The sequence below is a fragment of the Meriones unguiculatus genome, chromosome 12, assembly GCF_030254825.1.
Source record: "Meriones unguiculatus strain TT.TT164.6M chromosome 12, Bangor_MerUng_6.1, whole genome shotgun sequence".
NCBI lineage: Eukaryota > Metazoa > Chordata > Mammalia > Rodentia > Muridae > Meriones > Meriones unguiculatus.
In genome coordinates this window covers 90,869,910-90,895,365 of record NC_083360.1, presented here as the reverse complement: position 1 = coordinate 90,895,365, position 25,456 = coordinate 90,869,910, and the positions used below count along the sequence as shown (strand labels likewise).

The 25,456-nt window shown below is 38.4% G+C and overlaps 1 protein-coding gene across 2 annotated transcripts in view; it reads left to right on the top strand.

The window, feature by feature from the left end:
- The window catches only part of Psme4 (proteasome activator subunit 4), a 113,003-nt gene that overhangs the window by 83,776 nt on the left and 3,771 nt on the right, over positions 1–25,456 (top strand). The window contains exons 34-45 of one of the 2 annotated variants that reach the window (XM_060366188.1): positions 212–281; positions 1,413–1,538; positions 1,848–2,000; positions 3,617–3,721; positions 4,178–4,269; positions 5,539–5,670; positions 6,026–6,234; positions 10,053–10,138; positions 13,150–13,278; positions 15,883–15,942; positions 23,163–23,325; positions 25,252–25,385. In XM_060366188.1, coding sequence (XP_060222171.1) covers positions 212–281; positions 1,413–1,538; positions 1,848–2,000; positions 3,617–3,721; positions 4,178–4,269; positions 5,539–5,670; positions 6,026–6,234; positions 10,053–10,138; positions 13,150–13,278; positions 15,883–15,942; positions 23,163–23,325; positions 25,252–25,385 — 1,459 coding nt within the window. Of the gene's footprint in view, positions 1–211; positions 282–1,412; positions 1,539–1,847; positions 2,001–3,616; positions 3,722–4,177; positions 4,270–5,538; positions 5,671–6,025; positions 6,235–10,052; positions 10,139–13,149; positions 13,279–15,882; positions 16,039–23,162; positions 23,326–25,251; positions 25,386–25,456 lie in introns of both variants that reach the window. The other variant, XM_060366187.1, reaches the window with a different exon arrangement.

The following is a 25,456-nucleotide window of genomic DNA, read 5'->3' as shown; positions in this document are numbered from 1 at the left end:
AATAACACACTTGTCTCAAGCAGAAGCACTTTTCTCTTACTGTTGAATTAAGAGAAGGGCATCAGGATCTGTGAAGTTTAAAGCAGGAGCTGTTACAGTCTACTCATATCCCTAAACTCCATTCTAACCACAGTTGCTAAAAGTGCCTCCTAACGTTAACCCTTGAAGCTGTATCCCTTTTGTGTTATAAATGTAAACTTTTACTATGTAGGAATATGGTTGTTTATGCCGGTGTGGAAGAGCAGCCTAAACTCGGCAGGAGCAGGGAGGATATGACAGAGGTAAGCATCATTTCATGGTGATTTTAATTTCCTCTTGGAGACTGATTGAGCTCTCGCTCAGTCATTTTTTTTTTAACCCTTTCTGGTATGTCAGTGTAGTGCAGCATATAGGTGAAAGGTATACTACAGTCCATCACTCAGGTGCTAACTGTCAACACTACCCACGTTTCCAGGGTCACCCTTAAGCTACTACCATGTTCAGCACTCCTTTGGGTGCTGCTCTATATAGTTTACTGCTGGTTGCTTGTGTTAGTTTTGGATAGGATAGATCGTGTTTTGGGGGGAAATAGATGTTTATATACTTTTTTATGATTTATTTTTATTTTTTTTTAGTTATGAGTATCTATGTCTGAGTGTGTGCACCTGAACGTAGGTATCCCTGTGGGAAAAGGTATTAGTTCCTCCACGAGCTAGAGTCACAGGTAGTGAGCTCTCTGACGTGGTGATGGGAATAAACTCAGGCCTTCAAGACAGACAGTGCCGTTCTTAACCACTGAGCCATTTTCCAGCCCAGATATCTAGATTTTAAAGACAAACACTTCAGTTAAGCCAAGTGTGGTACAGTATGTCTGTACCCAAGCTGTTGAGTGGGGACTGCTGTTGAGTTCAAGGCCAGTCTGGACTGTAGAACAAGACAGTTTGTAATCAACAAAAGAAAAGACTACAACATGGAACAACATTTTATTCCTCATTAAACATACTTCATTATCATTTTGAAAGTTAATTAGCTTAAAAACTAAGTTTTCTTCAAGTTGATATTTAAATTTCCTGATTCTGATGAGCATTTCTTTTAAGGCTGGTGTTATACAAAGATATAAATGGCTTGTTGGAATTTGGTTTACAGTTAGAAGATTTTCATAAAATGAGAAATGACATCCAAACCCAGGGAAGTAAGTGGGGGGGGACTTAATATTCATAGAGCTGCATTTTAGTTTTGCACCTAGTTACATTTACTCTTTTGGTTCTAGAAAGTACTGTAGTTTCTTTGGGTATTAAAAATTCTCCAGAGGGAAAAAAAAAGGCTGTAAACCATCTAATGAACAGTCTTAAAATTTAATTTTAGCTTTATCAGACTTGTGCTCTTAAGTAGGCTTTAAATCCTGAATATTGTTCTTTTTTTCAACTTCATAGGCAGAACAGATCATATATGATCATTTTTCTGATCCTAAGTTCGTCGAGCAGTTAATAACATTTCTATCTTTAGAAGATAGAAAAGGAAGAGATAAGTTTAGTCCACGACGCTTCTGCCTATTTAAGGTAATTATGCTTTGTGTACCCTTTTCATCAAACGTGGTGAGGTTCATGGGTTCATAAGAAAATTTGAACTTACCTATTATCTACTTTAAAGTGGTACTGAAATTAAATGGTTCATATTTGTGGTGGCTTACTTTTTTTAAAGCATCTTTTAAAATTCTTGATGTTATTAGCAGTAGAGACAAATGCATTTAATAGGAAGTTGAAATATTCTTACTGTTGTAACTGATGCTATTGAAGAGAATAAATAACAATTGCAGTCTTAAGTATTATCTAGATAATACTGAATTAGTTTTGTCTTTTTTTTTATAGGGTCTATTTAGAAATTTTGACGATGCCTTTCTGCCTGTTCTGAAGCCCCATTTAGAACGTTTGGTTGCAGATTCTCATGAAAGTACCCAGAGATGTGTTGCAGAAATTATAGCTGGTTTAATTAGAGGTTCTAAGCATTGGACATTTGAAAAGGTGATGTGATCAGTCTTTGGAGAGTTTTATTTGTTTGCTTTCGGGTTTTGATGATTATTTACTCAGCACACAAATAATACTAGGACTTGGGAGGGCAGTGATAAGAGGATCTAGAGTTCAGGGGGCTGCATGAGACCTTGTCTAAAGTAAAGGGAAAGAAAGTAGCAGTCTACATCATATTTATGATAGTGATTCCTGCAACATAACAGTTTAGTTGGTAGAGTGTTTATTTAGCATGCACAAAACCCTGTGTTAGATCTTAACACTTGGTGACATGGGCCTAAAATCCAAGCATTCTGGAGGTGGAAAGCAAGAAGATCAAGAGGTTCAAAGTCTTCCTTTTCTACATAGCAAGTTTGAGGCTAGCCAGGGATGCAAGAGGCACTTTTTTGTTTGTTTATTTTTAAAAAGAAAAGATAAGAAAACAACAGTTCATGATCTATAGATAACACTCAGTGCATGGAGGAGAGTCAGGGTAATAATCAGGTTTAAATTTTAAAGAAGAAGCTGGAAAGATGACTTAGTAGTTAAAGAGTATATACTATTCTTGCAGAAGATCCAAGTTCTGCTTACAGCACACACATCGGGCAGCTCACAGCTGCCTGTTTCTCCTGCTCTAGGGGATCCAGTTCCCTATTCTGGCCTTTGTGGACAGTGTACTCCCATGTACCCACACACAGTAGTTAAAAATAAATATTTTGTTGTTGCTTTGGTTTGGTTTTAGTTTTTTTGAGACAAGGTCATACTGTGTAGCTCTGGCTCTCCTGGTACACCAGTCTGGCCTCCAGCTCACAGAGATCTGGTGACCTCTGCCTTCTGAACGCTAGGATTAAAGTATGTACTACCACACTGAGCTTAAAAAATACAATCTCAAGAAAAAACAAAACCCAGAAAGCTTGTTTCTCTCAAAATGGAGGCTTATCCGCAGCACACATGTCCTTGCCATGCTGTTACTGGAGATACTATTAATTTTTTTCTAAAACACATTTTTAAGAAAGATGTGTCTCATACTTTTTATCCCAAACACTACCTCCCTATTGTCCTTTTAAACCAAAGGGCGTGGCTATGCAATGTGGTCATTGTGTGTAGTAGTGGTTAGAAAAGGAAGGCCTCAGTTTCCCCTTGAGATTAATCAAAGTCTGTCTTTCAAGATCACATAGTAATTTGTGTGCTTATTGAATTTTTGAAGCCATAAACATGTTCAGTCTTTGATTATAAAAATTTGAATTGAAAATTTCACTTAAAGTGAATTCCAGTTTCATATTGGAACACCTGTGCTTCCTTCTCAGGTTCAATAGTGACCTGAATAAGTTCAAAAAATTTTAAGTTTTCTTTTTGCCCAATGTGATATCTATTTACTTTTTTAAAAAGAACTTTTCTGTGTACCAGAAATTTTATAAGGAACCATTTAAAGTTTTCCCTCCCTTCTGAACAATATTTTGAGAAAGAAATTGAACTATATATAATTTTTATATGCTACCTTATATGAATTATAACGTATAAGATCCCTTACTTGGATGGTCTAGGAAGTTGTGTCCTATTTGTATGTATGTATTTCTATGAGGCACTGTTTTCAGGATGGTGTATGACACTAACTTTTCTTTTACTTTGAAAAGGTGGAGAAGCTTTGGGAGCTCCTGTGCCCGCTGCTGAGGACAGCACTGTCCAATATGACAGTGGAGACATACAATGACTGGGGAACTTGTATAGCCACATCCTGTGTAAGCTCACTTTCTGCTTGTTTCCTCATTCCCTTTGAATCCTGACAGTTTGTTAATGTTTTTTGTTGTACATAATTGAAGATGGTGCTTTTCAGCCATCTCAGCAGCCCTTGAGTGTAACTCTGGTTCTCATGTCTATTTTGAAATAGTAATACATTTTAAAATCTTTATGTCAGACTGTGTTTTGAGAAATGCAGTTTACACATAGTAAAAGCCATATAATAATGTGTTATTATTACCAAGTATGCTCGTTGCTCATGTGCTTTTATTTATTGTCCATTTTGTTAGCAGTTTTCTCACTGTTAGTACAACTAACAATAATTAATTAAACTTGTATTTGACTCCCCAGTTTTAGTTTGGCTTGCTTCTTGCATATTTACTTGTAATATGACTGGGTATGATTGAGTTACAGAATTATGTCGTTTGCCTAATTATTACTTTATATCTTCAATGCAGGAAAGCAGAGATCCCCGGAAGCTTCATTGGCTTTTTGAGCTGCTCTTGGAGTCACCATTAAGTGGGGAAGGGGGGTCGTTTGTAGATGCATGGTAAATAAAAAGACAACCTATACAGCTGCATCAAAGATTTGATATTAACTAATGAACACGTGGAAATGAGTTACTAGGCATGGAAGTGCACCCTTGTAATTCCTGCAGTAGGGAGGTGAAGGAGGATGATTATGCATTTGAGGCCAGCTTGGCCTATATACCAAATTCCAGGCCGACCAAGAGACCCAGCACGAGCAAGGGTCAAAATAAATAAAACCAAAGCAAAAGAAAAACAGGAATTGAGTTATCCAAGTGCTAAATTAAATGATGGATTTCCTTTGAAGGCTGTGGTGCTTAGTTATCATTTTGTAAGCAATGTACCAGCTCCAGCATAAGATACCAGCCTTCTGTACTGCCGCAGATTTGTTTTCTTTTGTTGCCAAACATACAAAGGACTTAGTTCAGTGGTTGAGTGCTTGCCTAGCATATACCCTGTATCGCCACAGAAGTGACCATATCAAGGAGAGTTTACTTGTCCTATGCTTGTGAAAGTGGAGAAAAGCCGAGACAATTAAAAATTGTAATGTCATAATGCTAGTAGTCAGGGAGGCAGAGGCAGTCAGATCTCTGTGAGTTTGAGGCCACATTGTCTACAAAGCTAGTCCAAGATAGCCAAGGCTACTCAGAGAAACCCTGTCTGGAAAAGCCTAGATAGATAGATAGATAGATACATACATAGATAGATAGATACATAGATAAGTAAAGTTCATTGGTGAGAACACTTGAATCATTATTCTAAAAACATTAGGTCAGGTACCTGTGAGAGGGCTCAGGGAATATAGATGCTTACCTACAAGCCTGGCAGTTTGAGCCAATCCCTCAGACTCACATGGTGACTACATGGTAAAAGAACATATTCATAGTTTGACAGGGGCAGTGAGATGGCTGGGCTAACAAAGCTCTGACCTGAGTTTGATTTCTGGAACCCTCGTGGTTGAAGAAGAGAAGACCCTTGAAGTTGTTTTCTGCCCTCCACCCTCATGCATGTGTGCACCCCCACTCCTACTACTAAAAAGAGATTTTTTAAAAATTAATGTAAATAAAAAGGAAGTAAAAGGAACATTGAAAGGTAGTAAAAATATGGAAAAAATGTAGGGAAGGCAATTATGTCATTATTTTGAATTATGAATCATTTATTTAGTGAGAAGACACTATTTTTGGTGATCTAAGAGAAAGCAGGAAAAGATTGAAATGTAATACAGGTAGTGTTTACACTCTTAGCATAGAAAAATAGCATCTTAACACAATGCTTCTGTCCTTTAATTGTAGCCGACTCTATGTGCTACAAGGTGGCCTTGCCCAGCAAGAATGGAGAGTCCCTGAGCTATTACACAGACTTCTGAAGTACTTGGAACCCAAACTCACCCAAGTTTACAAAAATGTCAGAGAAAGAATAGGGAGGTATGTGTGGTTTTCCTCTTTGGTTTGGAGTAGCCCTAAATCTTTGTATGGAGTTGTAACATCTAGCAATGCATATACTGGTGTTGTTGCCAGTCAGTGTGGTGTTGTCCTCCTCATGTCTCGTTCACTATTACGTTCTGAAAAACAAAATATTGAGTGTAAATTAGGAAGGAGTGTACCCAGAAGTCACCACTGAGCAGCCATCAGAATTGCATGGCATGTTTTACACTGGGAGCAATCCGAGTCCCTCCCTGGGAATTATCTTAGGAAAATTTCTTTGGTTGAGTTATAAGTTTTGAATCTCAGTTTTAATTCTCATGCTAAACTGCCTACTTTTGTGCCTTATATTTAACAGTGTGCTGACCTACATATTCATGATAGATGTTTCTTTGCCAAATACTGCTCCAACAATATCTCCTTGTATCCCTGAGTTTACTGCTCGAGTCCTAGAAAAACTGAAACCCCTCACAGATGTGGATGAAGAAATTCAGAACCATGTTATGGAAGAAAATGGCATTGGTGAAGAAGATGAACGAACTCAGGGCATTAAACTCTTAAAAACCAGTAAGTCTTCAAAATTGGTAGAAAATCACTTGAAAATGGAGCTATTTTAGTTCGTTTGGGTGGTTCCCTACAAAAACACACACTGTTTTTCTTATGGTAAAACAGTATATTTTCTAATTTTAACCTTTTTTGTTGGTTTGGTTTGTGTTTTTTTTTTTGTTGTTGTTTGTTTGATTGATTGGTTTTTGAGATGGTATCTCACCTTGTAGCTGTGCTGTCCTGGATCTCCCTGTGTAGACCAGGCTGGCCTTGAAATCAGAGACCCACCTGCCTCTGCCTCTCTAGTTGTACCATCGTGCCTGAATTTTTCTCCATTTTTTAAAATCATTTTGTTGATTTTCAGTTGCAGTTGTTTATATGTTCTTGCTATTACTTGCTGGGATAGTTAGGCAATTTTTACTGCTTTTGAATGTGCAGTTTTATAAGTTCTCACTCATCCATCTCCAGAATTCTCATGGCAAGCTGAAAGTCTGCAGTCATTTCACAGTAACTCTTCAGTTTTCCTCTCCTGTGTCTAGCCTTTAATAGCCACTACTTTCCTTTTCTGTCTTTAAAATTTGTTTATTCTAGGTGGCTCATCTCAGTCAAATTGTATCTTATTGGTTCTTTTATCTGTGACATATTTCACTTGGCAAAATATTTTATGATGAATCTGTTATTTTAGTTAGAGCTTTTATCGCTGTGAAGAGACACCATGACTACAGCTACTCTTATAACAGAACATTTAATTGGGGCTGGCTTACAGGTTCAGAGGTTTAGTCCATTATCAGTATGATGGAAAGCATGGCAGTTTGCAGGCAGACATTATGCTGGAGAAGGAGAGTTCTGCATCTGGATCTGCAGAAAGGAAGTGAGTTACTAGGTTTGAGTTGAGCTTCTGAAACCTCAAAGACCACCCCTCACCTCGTGGCCACACCTCCTAAATACTGCCACTCCTTATTGGTCTATTGGGGCCATTCTATTCAAACCAGCACATCTATGTTGCACTATAAATAAGAAATTCATTTTACTGCATTTTCTTTATTTATCCATCTGTTAGTTGACACTTGAATTTTTATCACCTTTTGACTATTACGAACAGTGCCATTCTAATCATTAATTTTGTGTTGTTTTTGAGACAGGGTCTCAGTAAGTAGCTCTGGCTGTCCTTTAACTTTGCTTCTAGACCAGGCTAGTTTTACCTGCCTCTGTCTGTGTAAGTGCTGGATTTAAAGGCTTGTACTACCATGCATGACCTGATCATTAATGTACTAAGTATCTATTAGGCTCCCTGCTTTTTGTGTATATGTCTAAGAGTAGAGTTGCTGGCCTGTGTAGACTTCTGTTCATACTTGTAAGGTGTGCTCAGCTATTGTTTTTCTCAATGGCCACTTGTTTCAGTTATTAAATGCGTCTCATATCCTTGTCTACTCCATACTTTTTGTTTTTTATATGGGCTCCCCCTCCTTTTTCCCGCTTATCCTAATGGGTTTGAAAAGTTGTAATTTTGATTTGTATTGACCTGATGACAAATGATGTTTACCGTTTTTTATGTGCTTAGTTAGCCATTTGTTTACCTTCTTTGGAGAAAACTTTGTTGTGGTGGTGGTGGTTGTTTTTTTTTTTTTTTTTTTTGTTTATTTATATTTATTATTATAATTTATTCACTTTGTATCCCAGCTGTAGCCCCCTCCCTCGTCCCCTCCCAATACCACTCTCCCTCCCATGACCCTCCCCCAATCCACTGAAAGGTGAGGTCCTCTTCCACTTCCATTAGACTGTAGCCTATCAGGTCTCATCAGGACTAGCTGCATTGTTTTCCTCTGTGGACTGGTAAGGCTGTTCCCCGCTCAGGGTGAGGTGATCAAAGAGCCAAACACTGAGTTCATGTCAGAGACAGCCCCTGTTTCCCTTACTAGGGAACCCACTTGGAAACTGAACTGCCGTGGGCTACATGTTCAGGGCTTCTAGGTAATCTCCATACATGGTCCTTGTTTGGAGTATCAGTCTCAGAAAAGACCCCTGTGCCCAGATTTTTTTGGTTCTGTTGATCTCCTTGTGGAGTGCCTGTCCCCTCCAGGTCTTTCTATCTCCCCCTTCATTCATAAGATTCCCTGCACTCTGTCCACAGTTTGGCTGAGTCTCAGCATCTGCTTCTATACCCTCCTGGGGTCTTTCAGAGGCCCTCTGTGGTAGGCTCCTGTCCTATTCCCCGTTTTCTCCTTCTGATAGTTGTCCTGTTTGACTTTCTGAATGAGGAATGAGCATCTTACCCAGGGTCCTCCTTGTTTTGCTTCTTCAGTTGTACAGATTTTAGTATGTTTTTCCCATCTTTTATATGTCTAATACCCACTTATAAGTGCGTATATATCATGTGTGTCTTTCTGCTTCTGGGATACCTCACTCAGGGTGATCTTTTCTAGTTCCATGCATTTGCCTGCAAATTTCATGATTACCTTGTTTTTAATTGCTGAGTAAAATTTCATTGTGTAAATGTACCACAAATTCTGTATCCATTCCTCAGTTGAGGAACATCTGGGTTGTTTACAGATTCTGGGTATTACAAATAAAGCTGCCACGAACATGGTTGAACAAATGTCCTTGTTGTATGTTGTATGAGCATATTTTGGATATATGCCTAGGAGTGGTATAGCTGGATCTTGAGGAAGTACTATTCCTAATTGTCTGAGAAAGCTCCAGATTGATTTCCAAAGTGGTTGTACAAGTTTACATTTGGTGGTGGTTTTTTAAGACAGTGTTTTTTAAGACTGAAACTAAGTTTCTAGACCAGGGTGGCCTTGAACTCAGAGAGATCCTCCTACCTTTTCTCCTAAGTGTGTCACCATGCCTGGATTTTTCTCCATTTTATAAAAATTACATATTTGGTTGACTTTGGATTGTAGTTGTTTACATGTTCTTGCTGCTGTTGTATTATTAGGTGCATGATTTATAAATATTTTCTCCTGAGAATATATGTTTTCTCTCCACTTTTCCTTCCTCTCCTCTGCCAAATTTTGGTTTTATTATTATAGTTTTGTGTTTCATTTGGGTTTGAGGTTTTGAGATAGAATCTTACTCTGTTGGGCCTGCCTCTGCCTCCTCACTGTGATGATTAAAGACATTTGTTGTCATGCCTACATGAGTTTTGGTTTTTTTTGTTTTTTTTTTAAGCTTTCTAAAATACACTTTGGGCTCATATTTATGTCCTTAGTCTCCCTTGAGTTAGTTTTACTATGTATTGTAAGGTAGAATGAATCAGGCTTTATTGTTTAGAATGTGGACATTCACTTTTCCCAGCACTGCTTGTTGAAAACTATATTAAATTGATTTGGTGTTCTTGATCAGCATACATTTTGAGGGTTTATTTCTGCATTTTGCTGTGTCCTATTGGTTTGTGTGAATACCTTTATGTCAGTGCCATACTATTAATTTCTGTGGATTTGTTTTAAATATGAGTCCTCAAGATATTTTGCCTACTCATAGCATCCTTTTTAGTAGCTTAAAAAAGTTTAAGGATTTTAACTATTAGCTACTCTGTAATTATTTTACCTGCCTTGGAATTCTTGGCTAGTTTGAAATGTATTAAAAGTATTTGGTAGGCTATTAATAATTTGTAGATTATTTTTCTTCCCTTAGGATGATCAACTACTTAATAGCCGTTACCATGGGTGCTATTATTCTGCTAATTTTCAGATTTAAAATATTATAGCTATATTAGATATATTTAGTGTATTTAATATATTAAATATTAAAGAGCTGTCAAGGACATTAGAATTGCATCATTCTTCATGTCCCTAATTTAATAGCTCAGCTGATTTTGTGTGTTTATTTCCAAATAGTATTGAAATGGCTTATGGCAAGTGCAGGAAGATCTTTTTCTACAGCAGTCAAAGAGCAACTTCAGCTTCTGCCTTTGTTCTTTAAGGTAAGACTCTAAGTTGAAATAAAGAATATATTCCTTCTGGCCTTCCGAAGAAAGTTGTTGATGTGTTTGAGCTACACAGTGAGCTCCTGTTTCAAAAATCTGCTTGCGTACTTTTTCTATTCTAGTATTTTCCTAATCCGCCCTTAAAGCAATCCATTTCACTCAAGGTAAGAATAGATATTTTCAGTGAATAAACTGTAATTAATAAAAAGAAAAGAAAAAAAAGAATAGATATTTTCTTTCTGTGTATTGGTTGGATTTTAATTGCATCTCAAGATAGATTATCACTGGGAAACTCTTAGGTGATAGTGGTTATCGTTGAATATGTATACGTATTTATACGTTATATGTAATATAATTACTATTAACATCGATATATACATACATATAGATACATATATGTAAAACTATTGTCTTCGTATGGTATGTTGCTGAGAAGAGGCACCATGATCATGCAGCACTTATAAAAGAAAGCATTTAATTTGGGCTTGCCTACAGTTTCATAGGTTTAGTCCACCGTCCTCATGATAGGGAGCATGGCAGCGTACTGGCATACGTGGTAGCTGAGAGTTCTACTTGTGCATCTGCAGGCAGCAGGAAGGGCCAAGAGCCACCGGGCCTGGCTTAGGCTTCTGAGACCTCAAAACCTACCCCCAATGACAAATTTCCTCCAATATTACCCCAACAAGGCCACACCTCCTTACCTGAATGTTGCTACTTCCTAATGACCAAGCGTTCAAATATGTGAGCCCATGGGGGACATTTCTATTCAAAACACTACAATGTGGGAACATGATAGATATATGAAAGGTCTTTTTTCTTCTCATTTTTATGTAGGATCCTGTGTAGCTCAGTCTAGCTTCAGACTTGCTATGTAGCAGAAGGTGACCTTGAACAGCTGTTCCTCCTGCCTCCATCTTCTGAATGTTGAGATTGCTAACATGAGCCACCACAGCAGCTATACACAAAAGTTATGCAGATCAAGCATTGTTTCATTTTTTTTTAAAAGGTTTATTTTTATTTATTATTTATACAACATTCTGCCTGTCTGCATGCCTACACACCAGAAAAGGGCATCAAATCTCATTATAGGTGGTTATGAGCCACCATGTGGTTGCTGGGAATTGAACTCAGGACCATTTGGGAGAAATGCCAGTGCTCTTAACCTCTGAGCCACCTCTCCAGCCCTGTTTCATTCTTCATTAGCCAGTTTCACCTTAGAGACCATACAAATGATTAAAAGGGACAATGAGATTTTAATATGGTAATTTCTCTTATCTGTATTATTCCTTATGTAGCTACTGTAACTTAATAAACCATTTACTGTATAGTAGCTTTCATTTAATTAATTACAGACATTTTCTAGGTAGACGGTAAGAGGAAAGAATAGGGAGCCAGGCTGCTGGAACTCAGTATTGGCTTGAATCCTGGTGAAGTGACCATGTAATCATGGGCAAATATCTAGCCCCTCAGAACTTCCTTTTCCTCCTGTGCAAATTGATAGTAGGGTCTACTCACTTCCTAGAGATCGTGGCGTGCTGTTGTGTATCTTTCATCTTACAGTTGAGCTGTGTGATTAAAGTTAGTAATGAGAAAATCATTTCATCTGAAGTTTTTACTCCACATTGCTGTTAGCAAAGGGCAAGAGTTCAGATTAAATAGAATAATACACTGACTTACTGGATTTTAAATCAAGTGAAAAAGTTGCCTGCCTGAGCATGGTAGTCAGTGACTGTGTCAGGCATATGGTGAACACTAAAAAAAATAAATAAATGGTCAAGAAAGGGACTATAATCACAGGCAGAGCTCTTGCCCATCTTACCATGGGCTTGTTCATTCATAATAAACATCTTCTATATAATTTTTTACACTTCTATAAAATATTTTACACTTGCATGTTGTGTTTGGTTTTTAATAAATTACCAGATATGGCACATTAATACTTTTATTTAAAGGGTTAATTTAGAGTTGTCATAATGGCTTAGTGGTAAAGGTGCCTGCTGATAGGGCTTAAGAGATGGCTCAGTGGTTAAGAGCACTGTCTGCTCTTCCAAAGGACCCAGGTTCAATTCCCAGCACCCACATGGCAGCTCACAACTGTCTTTAAGGCCAATTGCAAGGGATGTGACACCTTCACACTAATGCACATAAAATAAAAATTATTAAAAGGGAAAAAAATGTGCCTGCTCTGAAGCTTGACAAGCTGCTGAGATGGATTCCTAGGGCCCAGGTGGCTGAAGGGAAGAATGGGGTCCTCTGGCCTATACATGTTTACTGTGGTGTGCATGCATGGTGCAGTCGTGCACACCAATAATAAAGTTAACCCATATGAAGCAGTTTCTTATCTATAAAATCAAGAAATTCGTAAAACTAGGTATGTGGTACATGCCTCTCATCCCTAGCATTTGGTAGAGTGAGACAGGAGGATCAAGTTCAAGGGCAGCTTAGTCTACAGAGTGGGTTCCTGTCTCAGAAATCCAAAAGTTTGCATACTTTTCTATTGTGATATTTTTCTAATTTGTTTTTATAGCAAGCCATAATCATTCAAGATAAAGTGGGGCTAGAAAGATGGCTCAGAGGTTAAGAGCCCTGGCTACTCTTCCAAAGGTCCTGAGTTCAATTCCCAGAAACCACATTGTGGCTCACAACCATGAATAATGAGATATGGTGTCCTCTTCTGGCATGCAGGCGCACATGCAGGCAGAACATTGTGTGCATAATAAATAAATCTTTAAAAAAAAGAAAAGGGACTGGATTACAAGGTGTTCACTGTATTTTAGTACATGTTTGCAGTTCTCCATAGAAGTTGTTAAAAGTTAAAATGTGACTTTTAAGTTTTTATTTTGAGACAGGGTCTGTCTGTAGTCATGATTGGCCTTAGATTGATTTGTAGCCCTGGCTGGCTGCAAACCTACCATTTTTCTGCCTCACCTTCCTGGGTGTTAGAATTTCTGTCATACAGGGTGTCTATACGTATTGGTGGTAAGCATTTGTTTTCTTTTGTTCTCTAGATCGCCCCAGTGGAAAATGACAATAGCTATGATGAACTGAAAAGAGATGCAAAGCTTTGTTTATCACTAATGTCTCAGGGGTTGCTCTACCCTCATCAGGTGCCTTTGATACTTCAGGTGCTAAACCAAGTAAGTATATGGGTACAATGTTTACATCCTCTGTCCAACATTGTTTTGTTATCCTGAGAATTTCACAGTGGACTTTTGTGTTGTTTTGTTTTATTTCTTTTGAGATAAGAGTCTCAGTATGTAGCCCTACTGGATGGAATTAGCAGGTAGGGCAGGCTTGGCCTGTAATTTGCAAACGTATCCACCTACTTCTGACTCCCACATGTTGGGATTAAAGTGTGGTATCACACCTGACCTCTGATTTTCGTTTTAGGTTTTCTTTTAATATATCTGTTGACCAAAAGCAAAAATAAAAGCCAAACCAAAACAGAAAACAGGCCTCCATTTATAGCTGGTTTAGTCACCAACTTCTTTGAATTTGGACACATTCAAGAGATAATAAATATTAAAATGTGCTGATACAAAGTGTTGATGAGGAAAGGGGCTTATTCTCTTTTGTCATTCACCTGGTCTGTGATAGACACAGTAGCTGCATTACTGTGACTGTAGCAGCAGACCTAATCATGCACATACATAAAAATAGGCATATTCTTGCAGTTAATCACTGAAAAATATTTCCAACAATTTAAAACAGTATTTTAGGGCAACAGGATTTAGTGGCTCTATTAGTTGTTGAGTAGAATTTGTTTGAAAACAATGATGACTGGCCACAGCTTCTTATTTCTACTTTTTCTTACAAGTGAGAGACAAACAAGCAATTGTAATGTTGACTATAGAATCAATACACTAACTACTAGTATTCCTTTAGGAGTTAGATAGAAGGCAGTGGAATGTATAGTTCTTTCTTTGGGATGGGGGCTGAGGGCTGAGAATTCTTTCTGTAAGGCATAATAGTAGAGGAGTATCAGAGGCAAAAATTGTCTATCTGCACAAACTGCAATTGGCTTTTTAAATTTTATTTTATTTTATTTTGTACCTATTTGATCTTCAGCTTACTCTGCAGATCTTGGGTTTGGAGGTAGAAAGACCTAAACTCAAATGTTGTTACATTACTCATTTGCATGACTTCCAGGACCTATTTAGTCTTTCTACTCTTCAGTTTCCTCAAAAGTTTGGAACTGTCTCCCAGCTGACCTCAAGGGGCTCTTTAATCCTTCATATTTCCGCTTCCTGGCCTGATGTCTTTTCTATTCATTACACTGTTTTCTCTTTGCCTCCCTATTTCCTTTCTCTCTCTTTCCTACTCGTACTCTCTCCTACTCCACCATGTGTTGAATGTTAAAGCTAGCTAGCATTTTTAAAATATATTTTCATTTTTGAAATAATAATTGTATTATTTCCTCTACCTTTTTACCCAGCAAATTCTACCATATACCCATCCTTGATTTCTTTCAAATTCATGGCTTCTTCCCCCCCGAGTGCACGCTTGCATGCATGAGTGCGTGTCCAAATACATATGAATAGGCTCAGGGCTAACCATTTATTGTTATTTTTACATCATTTTTTCATTCTCCTCCTTCAACTCCTCTCATATCTTCCCCACCCAGCTTCACATCCCTCCGTCACAGAACAAAAACCAAAACATACAAACAAAACAAAACAAACATAAATACCAAGCCAAAAATAAAACAAAAACCTACCCAAAAAACATGGAATCCATTTGCATTGTCCAATTACTTGTGGCGCTCTGGGATGAGGGGCCGAGGTAAAAGAGGAAATATGTGGGGAAAAACAACTACAGGTTCTTTGAAAAGCCATACAGAAGCCAACTACTGTAGAAGCTTTCTCAAATATCTGTGCATATGCGCGTATTTAAATGGAGTCGCTACGTGACAGAGGCGACAGCACCCCATTTAGATGTGCAGCCAATTAAAACCTGCCAAGAGTCAGTTAAAGCTTGTTAAGTTCTTGACCCTAGGGATTTTATAGACACCTCCCCGCAAATCTTGGTAGACCGTTGCCAAAGCTCTCGGCTCATCTCCACAGTGGGAAGGGTCATTTGCTGAAGATGGACAAAACTTCAGTCAATCGATCTGGTTCTTAACTAGAATCTTCATCTCTACTGACTACTGTTCACGATACTGGAAAATATTCTGCATGCTGCCAGAGGAAAAAATTAGTCATCCACGTCACTGAACTACAAACCCTGCAACATATAATATTGGCCTGCCTGCAGGATACTGGGTGTAACAGTGGCACAGATGTTACGGGAGTGACCAGATGTTTTTGATGGGATTTAAGTCCCACTCCATGATTTGGAATCCATGCCTGATGACACTAGTAGTTTATGCTTTTTTGTTTGTTTGTTTGTTTGTTTGTTTCTCAGGCCCTACCTATTACTATAAAAAGTAAAATAAAATAATATGTGATGCTTGGAGAAGTCAGTTGTCTTACTTATGAATACTTCTCTCCCAAGAAAGTATTTTGAGTATTACCAGTATTTTACCTTCCCACTACTGAACATTCAGACGTTCTGAATAACTGCCTTGGGAACTTGAGTCTGCTTCTCTATGAGTAGAAAGAAATGGAAGATGACGTTAGTTGCAACTATACCTGTGAAAGTAGAATCAGATTCAAATATTGTATTACTTGTATGTAATATTATCATTTGATTTTTCTTGTCAGTTCTATTTATTATCATATATACTCATTTCTCATTCACAGACAGCAAGAAGCAGTTCTTGGCATGCAAGATACTCAGTGCTGACCTACCTCCAGACCATGGTATTTTACAACCTCTTTATTTTCTTAAATAATGAAGATGCAGTTAAAGACATCAGATGGCTGATTATATGCCTTTTGGAGGATGAACAGTTAGAGGTAAAATTTAAAGTTAGAACAAATGGAAATTGAGTTAACTTTAAAAATATGTGATTATGAGGCTAAGGCAGGAGCATTTCCATAAATTGAAGGCCAGCCTTGACTCCAGAGTGCAGTTCATGAGATGTGTTTTGTTTAAGCATTATTTAACTTTAATTTTAGTATAAGGCCAGCTGTATGAGTAGTCATTTGCTGCAGTACAGACAGAAACTACTGGGTGTGTGCTGGATGTTTTTTCCTCCTCTCAGCTGCTATAAATCTGCATTTTCTTGCTTATGAAATTGGAATTGTAATTACTCTTTCTTTTTTCTTTCTTTCTTTTTTCCTTTTAATTGAAAATAGATTGTTTTCTTGTTGTTGTTTAAAAAAAAAGGTGTTTGGCTATATTGTATTTATTATTAACCCTAAGGTTATTGTGATGGTACTATCTAACCTGCTATCACAAATAATAAGACACAGACACCTGTTAGATTTTATAATTGCCTTATTTATCACGTGCCGGGCAGATACACTTACATACACTGTCTGAATCACTTCACCATCTTCCAGCCCCCATTCAGTGCCATCTTCCTTAACTATCCTATCTTCCATCCATAATCTTATAATTACTTGCTTTTATCTGGGCCTTTTCATGCCATTATTGTAGTCCTTTTTTCCTCACCCATATGGTTTTTCCTCCACACTATAACTCATCATGGTGTCTTCCTTCCTCCTTTCTTCCCATCATCTGTCCCATCTCGTGATTCTCTGATCCTCAAAAGCCCAGGAACCTTAGCCACACCGACTCCATTCTGTCCTGCCCAGATATAGGACATTTAATGAACCAATCAGGCATGTTTTAGCCAGGTGTACACAAACAAGGATACCTGTATCTGGTGAGCAATAATCAGAAGTTGAGTGCCAGTAATTAGCGTTAGACCAACCTCCAACATTTACTCATACAATATATCCCGATTATGACTTCCCTTCCCTCTATTCCTTCCCACCTGCTCTTCTCTCTGAGAGGATCTATTCCCTTTCTGTCTCATTAGAAAAGGCTAGCCAGGCAACAGTGGTGATCACCTGTAATCCCAGCACTCAGGGAGGAAGAGGCAGGCAGATCTCTTTGTGTGTGAGGCCAGCCTGGTCTACAAAGTAAGTCCAGAACAGCCAAGGCTAAACCCTGTCTCAGCAAACAAAAAAGAAAGTTTTTAAGAGAAAACAACAAACATGACAAAATAAAATGTAGTAGGACATAACAAAGTATAACATTAAAGCTGGACAAGGAAAACCAGTAGGAGAAAAGAGCCTCAAGAGCAAGCACAAGAATCAGAGACCCACTAATTTACACACTCAGGAGTCCATAAAAATACCATGCTAATAGCTACAATATAAATGCACAGAACCTGGTGCAGACCCATGTAGGTCCTGTGCTTCCTACTTCAGTCTCTGAGTTCATATCACTTTTGCTTACTTGATTCAGAGAGCCTTTCTCTCATGAGGTCCTCCATCCCTCTGATTCTTAAACTCTTTCCATGTCTTTCTTCTTTTCTGGGGTTCCCTGAGTTCTGAAGGAAGGGATTTGATTTAATGAAGATAATCCATTTAGATCTGTGTGTTCTAAAGACTCTCTCTCTCTCTCTCTCTCTCTGTGTGTGTGTGTGTGTGTGTGTGTGTGTGTGTCTTTGTCTCTGAGTAATATCTGGGTATGGATCTCTGTATTTGTTCCAATCTACTGTAGGAAGTGACTGAATAAGGCATTGATCTATGAGTATAGCAGAATATCATTGGGAGTCACTTTATTGATACTCTTTTAAATATTATTTATTATGTATACAATGTTCCGTCTGCATGTACACCTGCACGACAGAAGAGGGCACCAGATCTCATTATAGATGGTTGTGAGCCACCATGTTGCTGGGAACTGAACTCAGGACCTCTGGAAGAGGAGCCAGTGCTCTTAACCTGAGCCATCTCTCCAGCCCCCTGTCTAGTCTCTGGTTCTTGGTCCCTCCAACAGTGTCAAGTCTGTGTTCCATTTTGGCCTTCAGTCAAATCAGACATTGCCTGGTTGTACCCACATGTTCTGTGCCACTATTTTCCTACCATATCTTGCAGGTAGGACAGATTTCAGGGCAAAGGGTTTGCGGCTGAGTTGGTGTTCTCCTTTGAAAGCCTGTTGTACCTTCCCACACCAAAGACACCAAAATGTGAGAGTAAAGATTCTTAAGGGACTAGTAGAAATATACCCGAAGGCATATTGAAGAGCACAAAATACACTATTATCCAGTAGACTTAAAATATTATCACTGTTCTTACCCCTACTTGATGTAGAGGTTTTAGTTATATTTTTTACCAGAAGATAATATTTTAACTCAGTTAGCTCAATGCTGCAATAAATAAAGAATAAGATGTATTTGACCTGGGGAAAAGAAAATGCACAAACTTCTATAATAATATTACTTTACAAATTTTAAAAATTTTTTGTGGTGGAGAACTTTCTATGTTTGTGTATCTTATGTATTTCTATGTTCTTAAGTACTGAAAATAGATTCATCTGGGGGAATGTTGGTTTCTCCTCTTCCCTAAAAAGCCTGTCTAGCTTTTTCGTGTTCATCAAGCAAATGCCCAGACCCTAGGGTGCTGACAGACGGCTTAAAGCCAATTCAGTGGAAATACTTACATTTCTTGTGCTTCTTAGAAACTAATCCAAAGGAATAAAGATGGAAAGTGGGAATCTCAGAAATACTGTTTCTAAGCCTCAGTTTTAGAATATTAATTGGCTTTCTTTGACCATAACAATACCTGAAAATAGCACCACAACAAGGTTTGTATATTTTAAATTGTAGTTTTGGAGGCTTCAGTCCATTCCAGATGGACCCTAGGTGCTTGTAGGCATATGGTAACGTAGCATGTCATGGTAGGAATATGTGGTGTTACGAAGCTATTTATCTTGTGTCCAAAAAGTAGAAAACATATGTTTCCCACGGTCCACTCTCGAGAGCATGTTCAAAGAACCCCAGGGTAAAGACATGAAGGTCACTGGAATTTGATGATCATCATCCTGCTCCCAGGTTTAGTAAGAGACTCAACATTCTCAAAAGAGTGAGGAAACCTGACTATATCCAGTAGCCTCCATATTATAAACACCCCCCCCAACACACACATATACACAGAGTGAGTGAGTGAACTTTAGAACATGTAATAAATAGATCATGGCATTTATATAAACTGTCATATTTTGGTGGTAGCCTCAAATATCTTGAACTAAGAATAAAGAAACAGTCATGGTAGCACATACCTGTAATTTTAGCAAGAGGTCAGCTTGGACTATATGAAACCCTACCTTAAACAAAGAGGGCTGACCACTAGGGGCCAGGTTGTGTATGGGTTTCATACTTGAATTAATTTTGTGCCTTAAATCTCATCTAGAGACAAGAGAAGGGTACTTGTAGAGATCTCCTTTACAGAGTTAAAGTGTGTTTCATGACCAGCCTCTTTGGACTGTGCAGATGGTTAGATGAGTATGACTGACCTGGGTTCAGGGGTTTGTTGTGCACATTAACAACATGAAAGCTGCTCACCCTGCTCTAAAGTTCTTACCTGGGAATTTTGTTAATAATAATTAAAATTAAAAAGAAAGAAACAGTGAAAGTCAAATCTAAATTTGAAGAGTCCTAGTAAGCCAGAGCAAGAACTTAGACAAACTGAGACACTGAGAACAAGCAATATGATCTACCTTGCTCATGGCAACTAGTGAAAGTATGTCCAGCCTTTGGATTGAATATATTTTTATAGATCGTATTTATCTTAGTTTATTCTTATTGTAATACTTCCTTTGAAGACTGTCTAGATTTTAGGGAGTGTATGTGCTATCATGAATGGTAGGAAAGATTATTTTAGGTCCAGGGTGAGCATCTAGAATTATAATGTTTCATCTGTTGTTTTATTACGTATTAAGCATATATAAACTAGCACTTCAGCTTAGTCACTGTAAGGATATTGTTTATGATGATAATACTAGGTTTAAAAGTGAGTGAGTGTCTGGACCAGGTGGCACATGCCTGTAATCCCAGCACTTGGCGAGGCAGAGGCAGGCGGATCTCTGTGAGTTCGAGGCCAGGTTGGCCTACAAAGAGAGTCCAGGATAGCCAAAGCTATACAGAGAGACCCTATCTCGAAAAACCAGAAAGAAAAGTGAGTGAATGTATTTGAGGGCTGGAGAGAGTTCAGCAGTTAAGAGTGCTGTTGTAGCAAAGGACCCAGGTTCAGTTCCCAGTGTTCACAAGGCTGCTCTCACCACAGTAACTTGAGTTCCAGGAGGTCTGATACTCTCTCTAACGTCTGCAAGCACCGTGTGCATATGGTGTACTTACATACATGCAGGCAAAGCACTCAGACACATAAGATAAATCCTTTTTCTATAGTTAGTAAATGTGATTTTAAAAAAGTAAGCCTTAACTGTTTATTCTTAGGTCAGTATCTGTGTAAGTACAAACACTGATCCCACATTTTTTTTTTTCAATCCCTAAGAAAGCTTTGAAGGAGCTTAGAGAGCACACACTCATTTTCTGACTCTACTTGTGGCAAGTGAAGCTCTAGATTTCTAGTAAGTTACCAAAAAGAATACTAGGTGAGCCTGAGGGTGTGACTCAGTTGGAGGAAGCTTGCGTAGCAGCACATGACATGCGCTTATCATCCCGGTATTTGGGGGGAGAAAGCATCTTCACAGCATATACAGCAGGTGAGAGTAGAATTTTACTTCACATTCGTAACCACTTAATAACCTTTGTTTAACCTCAGCTACACAGCAAGTTTGAGGCCAGCCTTATCTACATGAAACCCTGTCTCAAAACAGCAACAAAAATATGGCTCTGGCTTTTTTTTTTTTTTCTTCATCTAACCATTGAGGCGACTTATTTTTATTTTCAATCTATTTTTATTTTACTTTTTAAGATTTATTATGTATACAGTGTTCTGCCTATGTGTACCCCTGCACACCAAGAGAGGCCACCAGATATCATTATTGATGATTGTGAGCCACCATGCTGGGAATTGAACTCAGGACCTTTAGGAAGAGCAGCCAATGTTCTTAACCTCTGAGCCATCTCTCCAGCCCCTATTTTTAGTTGAAAAAAAATGTCCCAAGAAAATGTGTGATTCTTAATTTACTATCATTTAGAATTAAAGTCTTTCCAGAAGAGAGCTCAAATAATTCATCGTACTGGTGAGCTTTCATGTTCTTCATAGTTTTTACCAAGATGGTGTATCTATGTAGACAGGGTCAACATGGGGGGAGGGGGCTTGTCTGACTAAGAGAGAAGGCAGGCAGAATCTGTAGTGAAAACACATTGTATCACTGCGATGGCTTAGGTGGAATGATTAGCAACTGTTTTGAAAATTCTGTTTGGAGGAATTTTCCATGGAAATTCATTCCTGTTACTTGGGACTTTTAAAAATATATCTGAGAAGGGGGTGGAGAGACGGCTCAGTGGTTAAGCTCTTCCAGAGGACCTGGGTTTGATTTCCAGCACCCACAGGACAGCTCACAGCTGTCTGTAACTCCAGTTACAGAGGATATGACACCCTTATCCAGACATTTATACAGGCAGAACATCAATGCTCATAAAATAAAGATAAATAAATCACTGTGCTTTCTCTAAGCAGAAAATGCCTGTCACTGTGACATAAAGTAAAATCGTCATTTAAATAACAATGAAAATATATAGCAGTAATAACTAGTTCAATCTTATGTGTGATTTAATTGAAAATACTTTATAATTGAGCTATTTTTTTCTAAAGTTTAAAGGTTGAAAAAATTAGGAGTGTGGGAAGGTAACACATTTCTGACTAATAAAGTGAAATAAAATTTTCTAACAGTGTAAAGTAATTACTGACATGTAAATTTATATATATAATATATATCTTAAATATAGGCCTTAGTGCTGGGAGGAAGAGTGATTCTTTTGGAGGTATTGGGGTAACTCTTAGCAGCTTGGAGGAAAAGTTAGAACATGTCACCCTGTAACACACCCCATAGAGTAAAGCAGCACACTCTCCATTTTTAAGTTAAGGGGACGGAAATACGATTTGGCTATTTGTAGGAATTTAAAGCAGAGATGACTTTTTAACCCTTCGGGTGATTTCAAAATTAGACAAATTTCACTGCAAGAGTATTAGAAACTTTCTAGAGAAAAAATGTGTGACATACAGAAAAATCAACCTTTTGTAGATTAGTTATAGTCAATACAACGACAAATAATGACCACAAAAATGCAAACTAAAGACAAGGCATGTTTATTTACTTTTAATAGGTCTTCTCTTATGTTATTGCTGGCCAGTCAGTTTGACTACTGTCCACATTCAAATTCTGTGTCATAGTACATTAGCATTTCTCTTTGAGCAGAATAGCCATAGAATAGCTGAGTCTTTCAAATTGTTCCTAATACCACCCTCCCCCAACATAAGTGCATAAAGACAGATCCAAAATTGGTTATTTTTTGGATAGCCAATCAAAAGTTGTATGAAGTAAGAATATTTTGTCTGATGTTCTGGTGGACAGCCTGAGCAACTTGGAAGGTCCTGTCTACCTACAAACAAAAAGGGCTTAGGAATGAAGCTCACTGACAGTACCAGCCTAACTAACATGGGCTAGGCTGACTCCAGCGCTACACAGCTACCTTTGGCAACTTAGTGAGACCTTATTTCAAGATGGAAAGCTGAACCGAGGGCTCAGTGGTGTGGAGCACTTACTTACCTTATATGAAGCCTTTGAGCCCTCCACTCAGTCCTAGGACCACAACACATAGAGAACAGGGCAACCAAATGACAGTACAAAGAACCTCTCAGGGAGTACAGAGCAAAGTGTTGGCGTTTTTTGGTTGATATTTTTAGCACCTGTTTTTATTATTTTGTTTATGAATTGTGGAGAATTTTTATTTTATGTATAATAGTTACCTTTTTATCCACATTTGAGGTCATAGGAATCTGGGGATCTGGTGATATTTCTGTCACACTGAAGAAAGAAAATAACTTTTATATTCATTTCTAGGGAAGGTCTCCACTCAGCTTTCCATGCCTCTCCGAGATCCCTTCTCACCTCAGACTTGGGATCTCAGTGCTAATAGAAATGATTATCTCTTCAGGTTCGGGAAATGGCGGCTACCACCTTAAGTGGCCTGCTGCAGTGTAACTTCCTCACCATGGACAGTGCCATGCAGAGCCATTTTGAGCAACTGTGCAAAACCAAACTGCCCAAGAAAAGAAAACGAGATCCTGGTTCTGTGGGAGATACCATTCCTTCTGCAGGTAATGTTAGAAAAAAATTCCCATTCCTTTGAGGAATTAAGCAGCGTGCTTATACATTTGAAGTACTTGTTTGTGCTTGGGTCTTCACTAGATGCTGGGAGTTGGCATGAAAGAAGTCAGGCTGTAAAATGAAAAGGCTAAAACTGCATGTACAAAGGAACCTGTTGCATGCAATAACTTTTTAATAAGGCAGTCCTAACACCACCACCCCAAACATAAGTACATAAAGTCAGATCCAAAATTGGTTATTTTGGAAGACTTAAATTCTCTTTTCAGAATTTAAGGTTTATATATTAGTGCACTAAACAACAACAACAAAAATTGCAGTTAGCAAGATGGCTCATTTGGTAAAGACATTTGGTATCATGCTCAGGACTTGAGTTTGATCTCTAAATCCATGATGGAAGGCAAGACCTACTCCTACAGGTTTTCTCTGACCTCCACTTCTACACTGTGGCACTCGTGTGTGGGCTTGAGTACACACACACAATTTTTTTTTCAATGAAAAATGGGGCCGGGCCGGGAGATAGCACATTTAGTAAAGTGTTTGCCCTACAAGCTTGAGGCCCGGAATGTGATTCCCAGCACTACAGTAACAGCCAGGTGTGATGGCTCGTAATTTCTGCATTGCAGAGGAGAACCAAGCAGATCATCGGATCCCTTGACTCAGAAAACAAGTACCACACTGTAGAGATGTCTTGGTGGTTAAGTGTGCTCACTGTTAGAGACCCAAGTTTGATTTCTTCCATCCACATCTGGAGCCTCACAGCTGCCTGTAACTCCAGCTCCCACAGAATTCAACACCCCTTTCTGGCCTCTGTGGGACTTTCATGCATATATATATATATATATACACACACACATACAGAGAAATAAAAATTAAAAACACATATATACCAAAAAATTGATGAAAGGAACAATGCCTGAGATTGACTTCTGCTGTCTGCACTCATGTGCACACACATGTATACAACAGAAATACACGCACACAAAAAAGAAAATGTTTTAGGGAACCAGAGGTACCCTTGCTTCTATCTAGAGAAGGGAATACTTAATAGTGGCTTTAATCAACATTTTAAGTTTCTTCGATAATATAAAGTGTTTTAAGTATTTATTTTAACAAATGGCATTGTTTATAATTTTTACTACTTCAAAATTTCATTTCCTTACCTTTTCCTTCTGTTGATGGACACACCTAGAATAGATTTACAAAAGAATTTGTATATTCACTGCTTTATGAAGAAACTCTGAGGAAAACTAGAATGTGGCTCAGTGTAATAAACTCTTAGCTAATACGCATCATGTCCTGAGCTCAGTCCCAAGGACTACCAAAAAAGGAGATGGAAACTGAGAGTTCTCTGGCGGTTACTCTGAGGATGGTGCTTAGCTCATATGAGGCTCTGTGCTTGATCAACCCCAACACCGCTGGAAGGGAAGGGGGTCAGAGTGAGAAAGGAAGCGGGGAACGTGGGCATTTGTAAACATTTGGACCTCCTTTGCTGAGGAAAGAGCAGACCTGTAAGATAGACGTGTGCTGCAGTTCTGCTTTAAGAGATGCTCTTGTCCTGCATGGTGGTGTGTTATGCATTTGGGGGGAGGACAATCACATAGAGAATATTGCAGGAGATTACTTTAGGGTCAATGATTTACTTATATTATGCATGAGCTGATAAGGAATTTTGTAGCTGTGTTGTTAGTTTTAACAATATGGCCCATTTCTGACGAGAAACAATTAGACTGTCACTGAGGGACAGCTACAAAATGTCTTTAAACTTCGTACAGTTTCTAGTTCAGACTCAGAGATCATGCTTTTCGTGTGTGCACTTGTAAATTTATATTAAGTGGGGCAATGTACATACTGAAGGCACACCTTCCATGAGTGAAATTTTACTTCACCGTAAAGGAGATGTTGTCGTTTTGTTGCAGAGCTGGTCAAACGTCATGCTGGTGTGCTTGGACTTGGTGCGTGTGTTCTTTCTAGCCCTTATGATGTTCCCACCTGGATGCCCCAACTTCTGATGAATCTCAGCGCACATTTGAATGATCCTCAGCCTATTGAGGTATGTTCTGTATGGCCCAGAGAATCATCTGTAATAACCATATTTTCAGTCTTATGTGAGTTAAGTATACA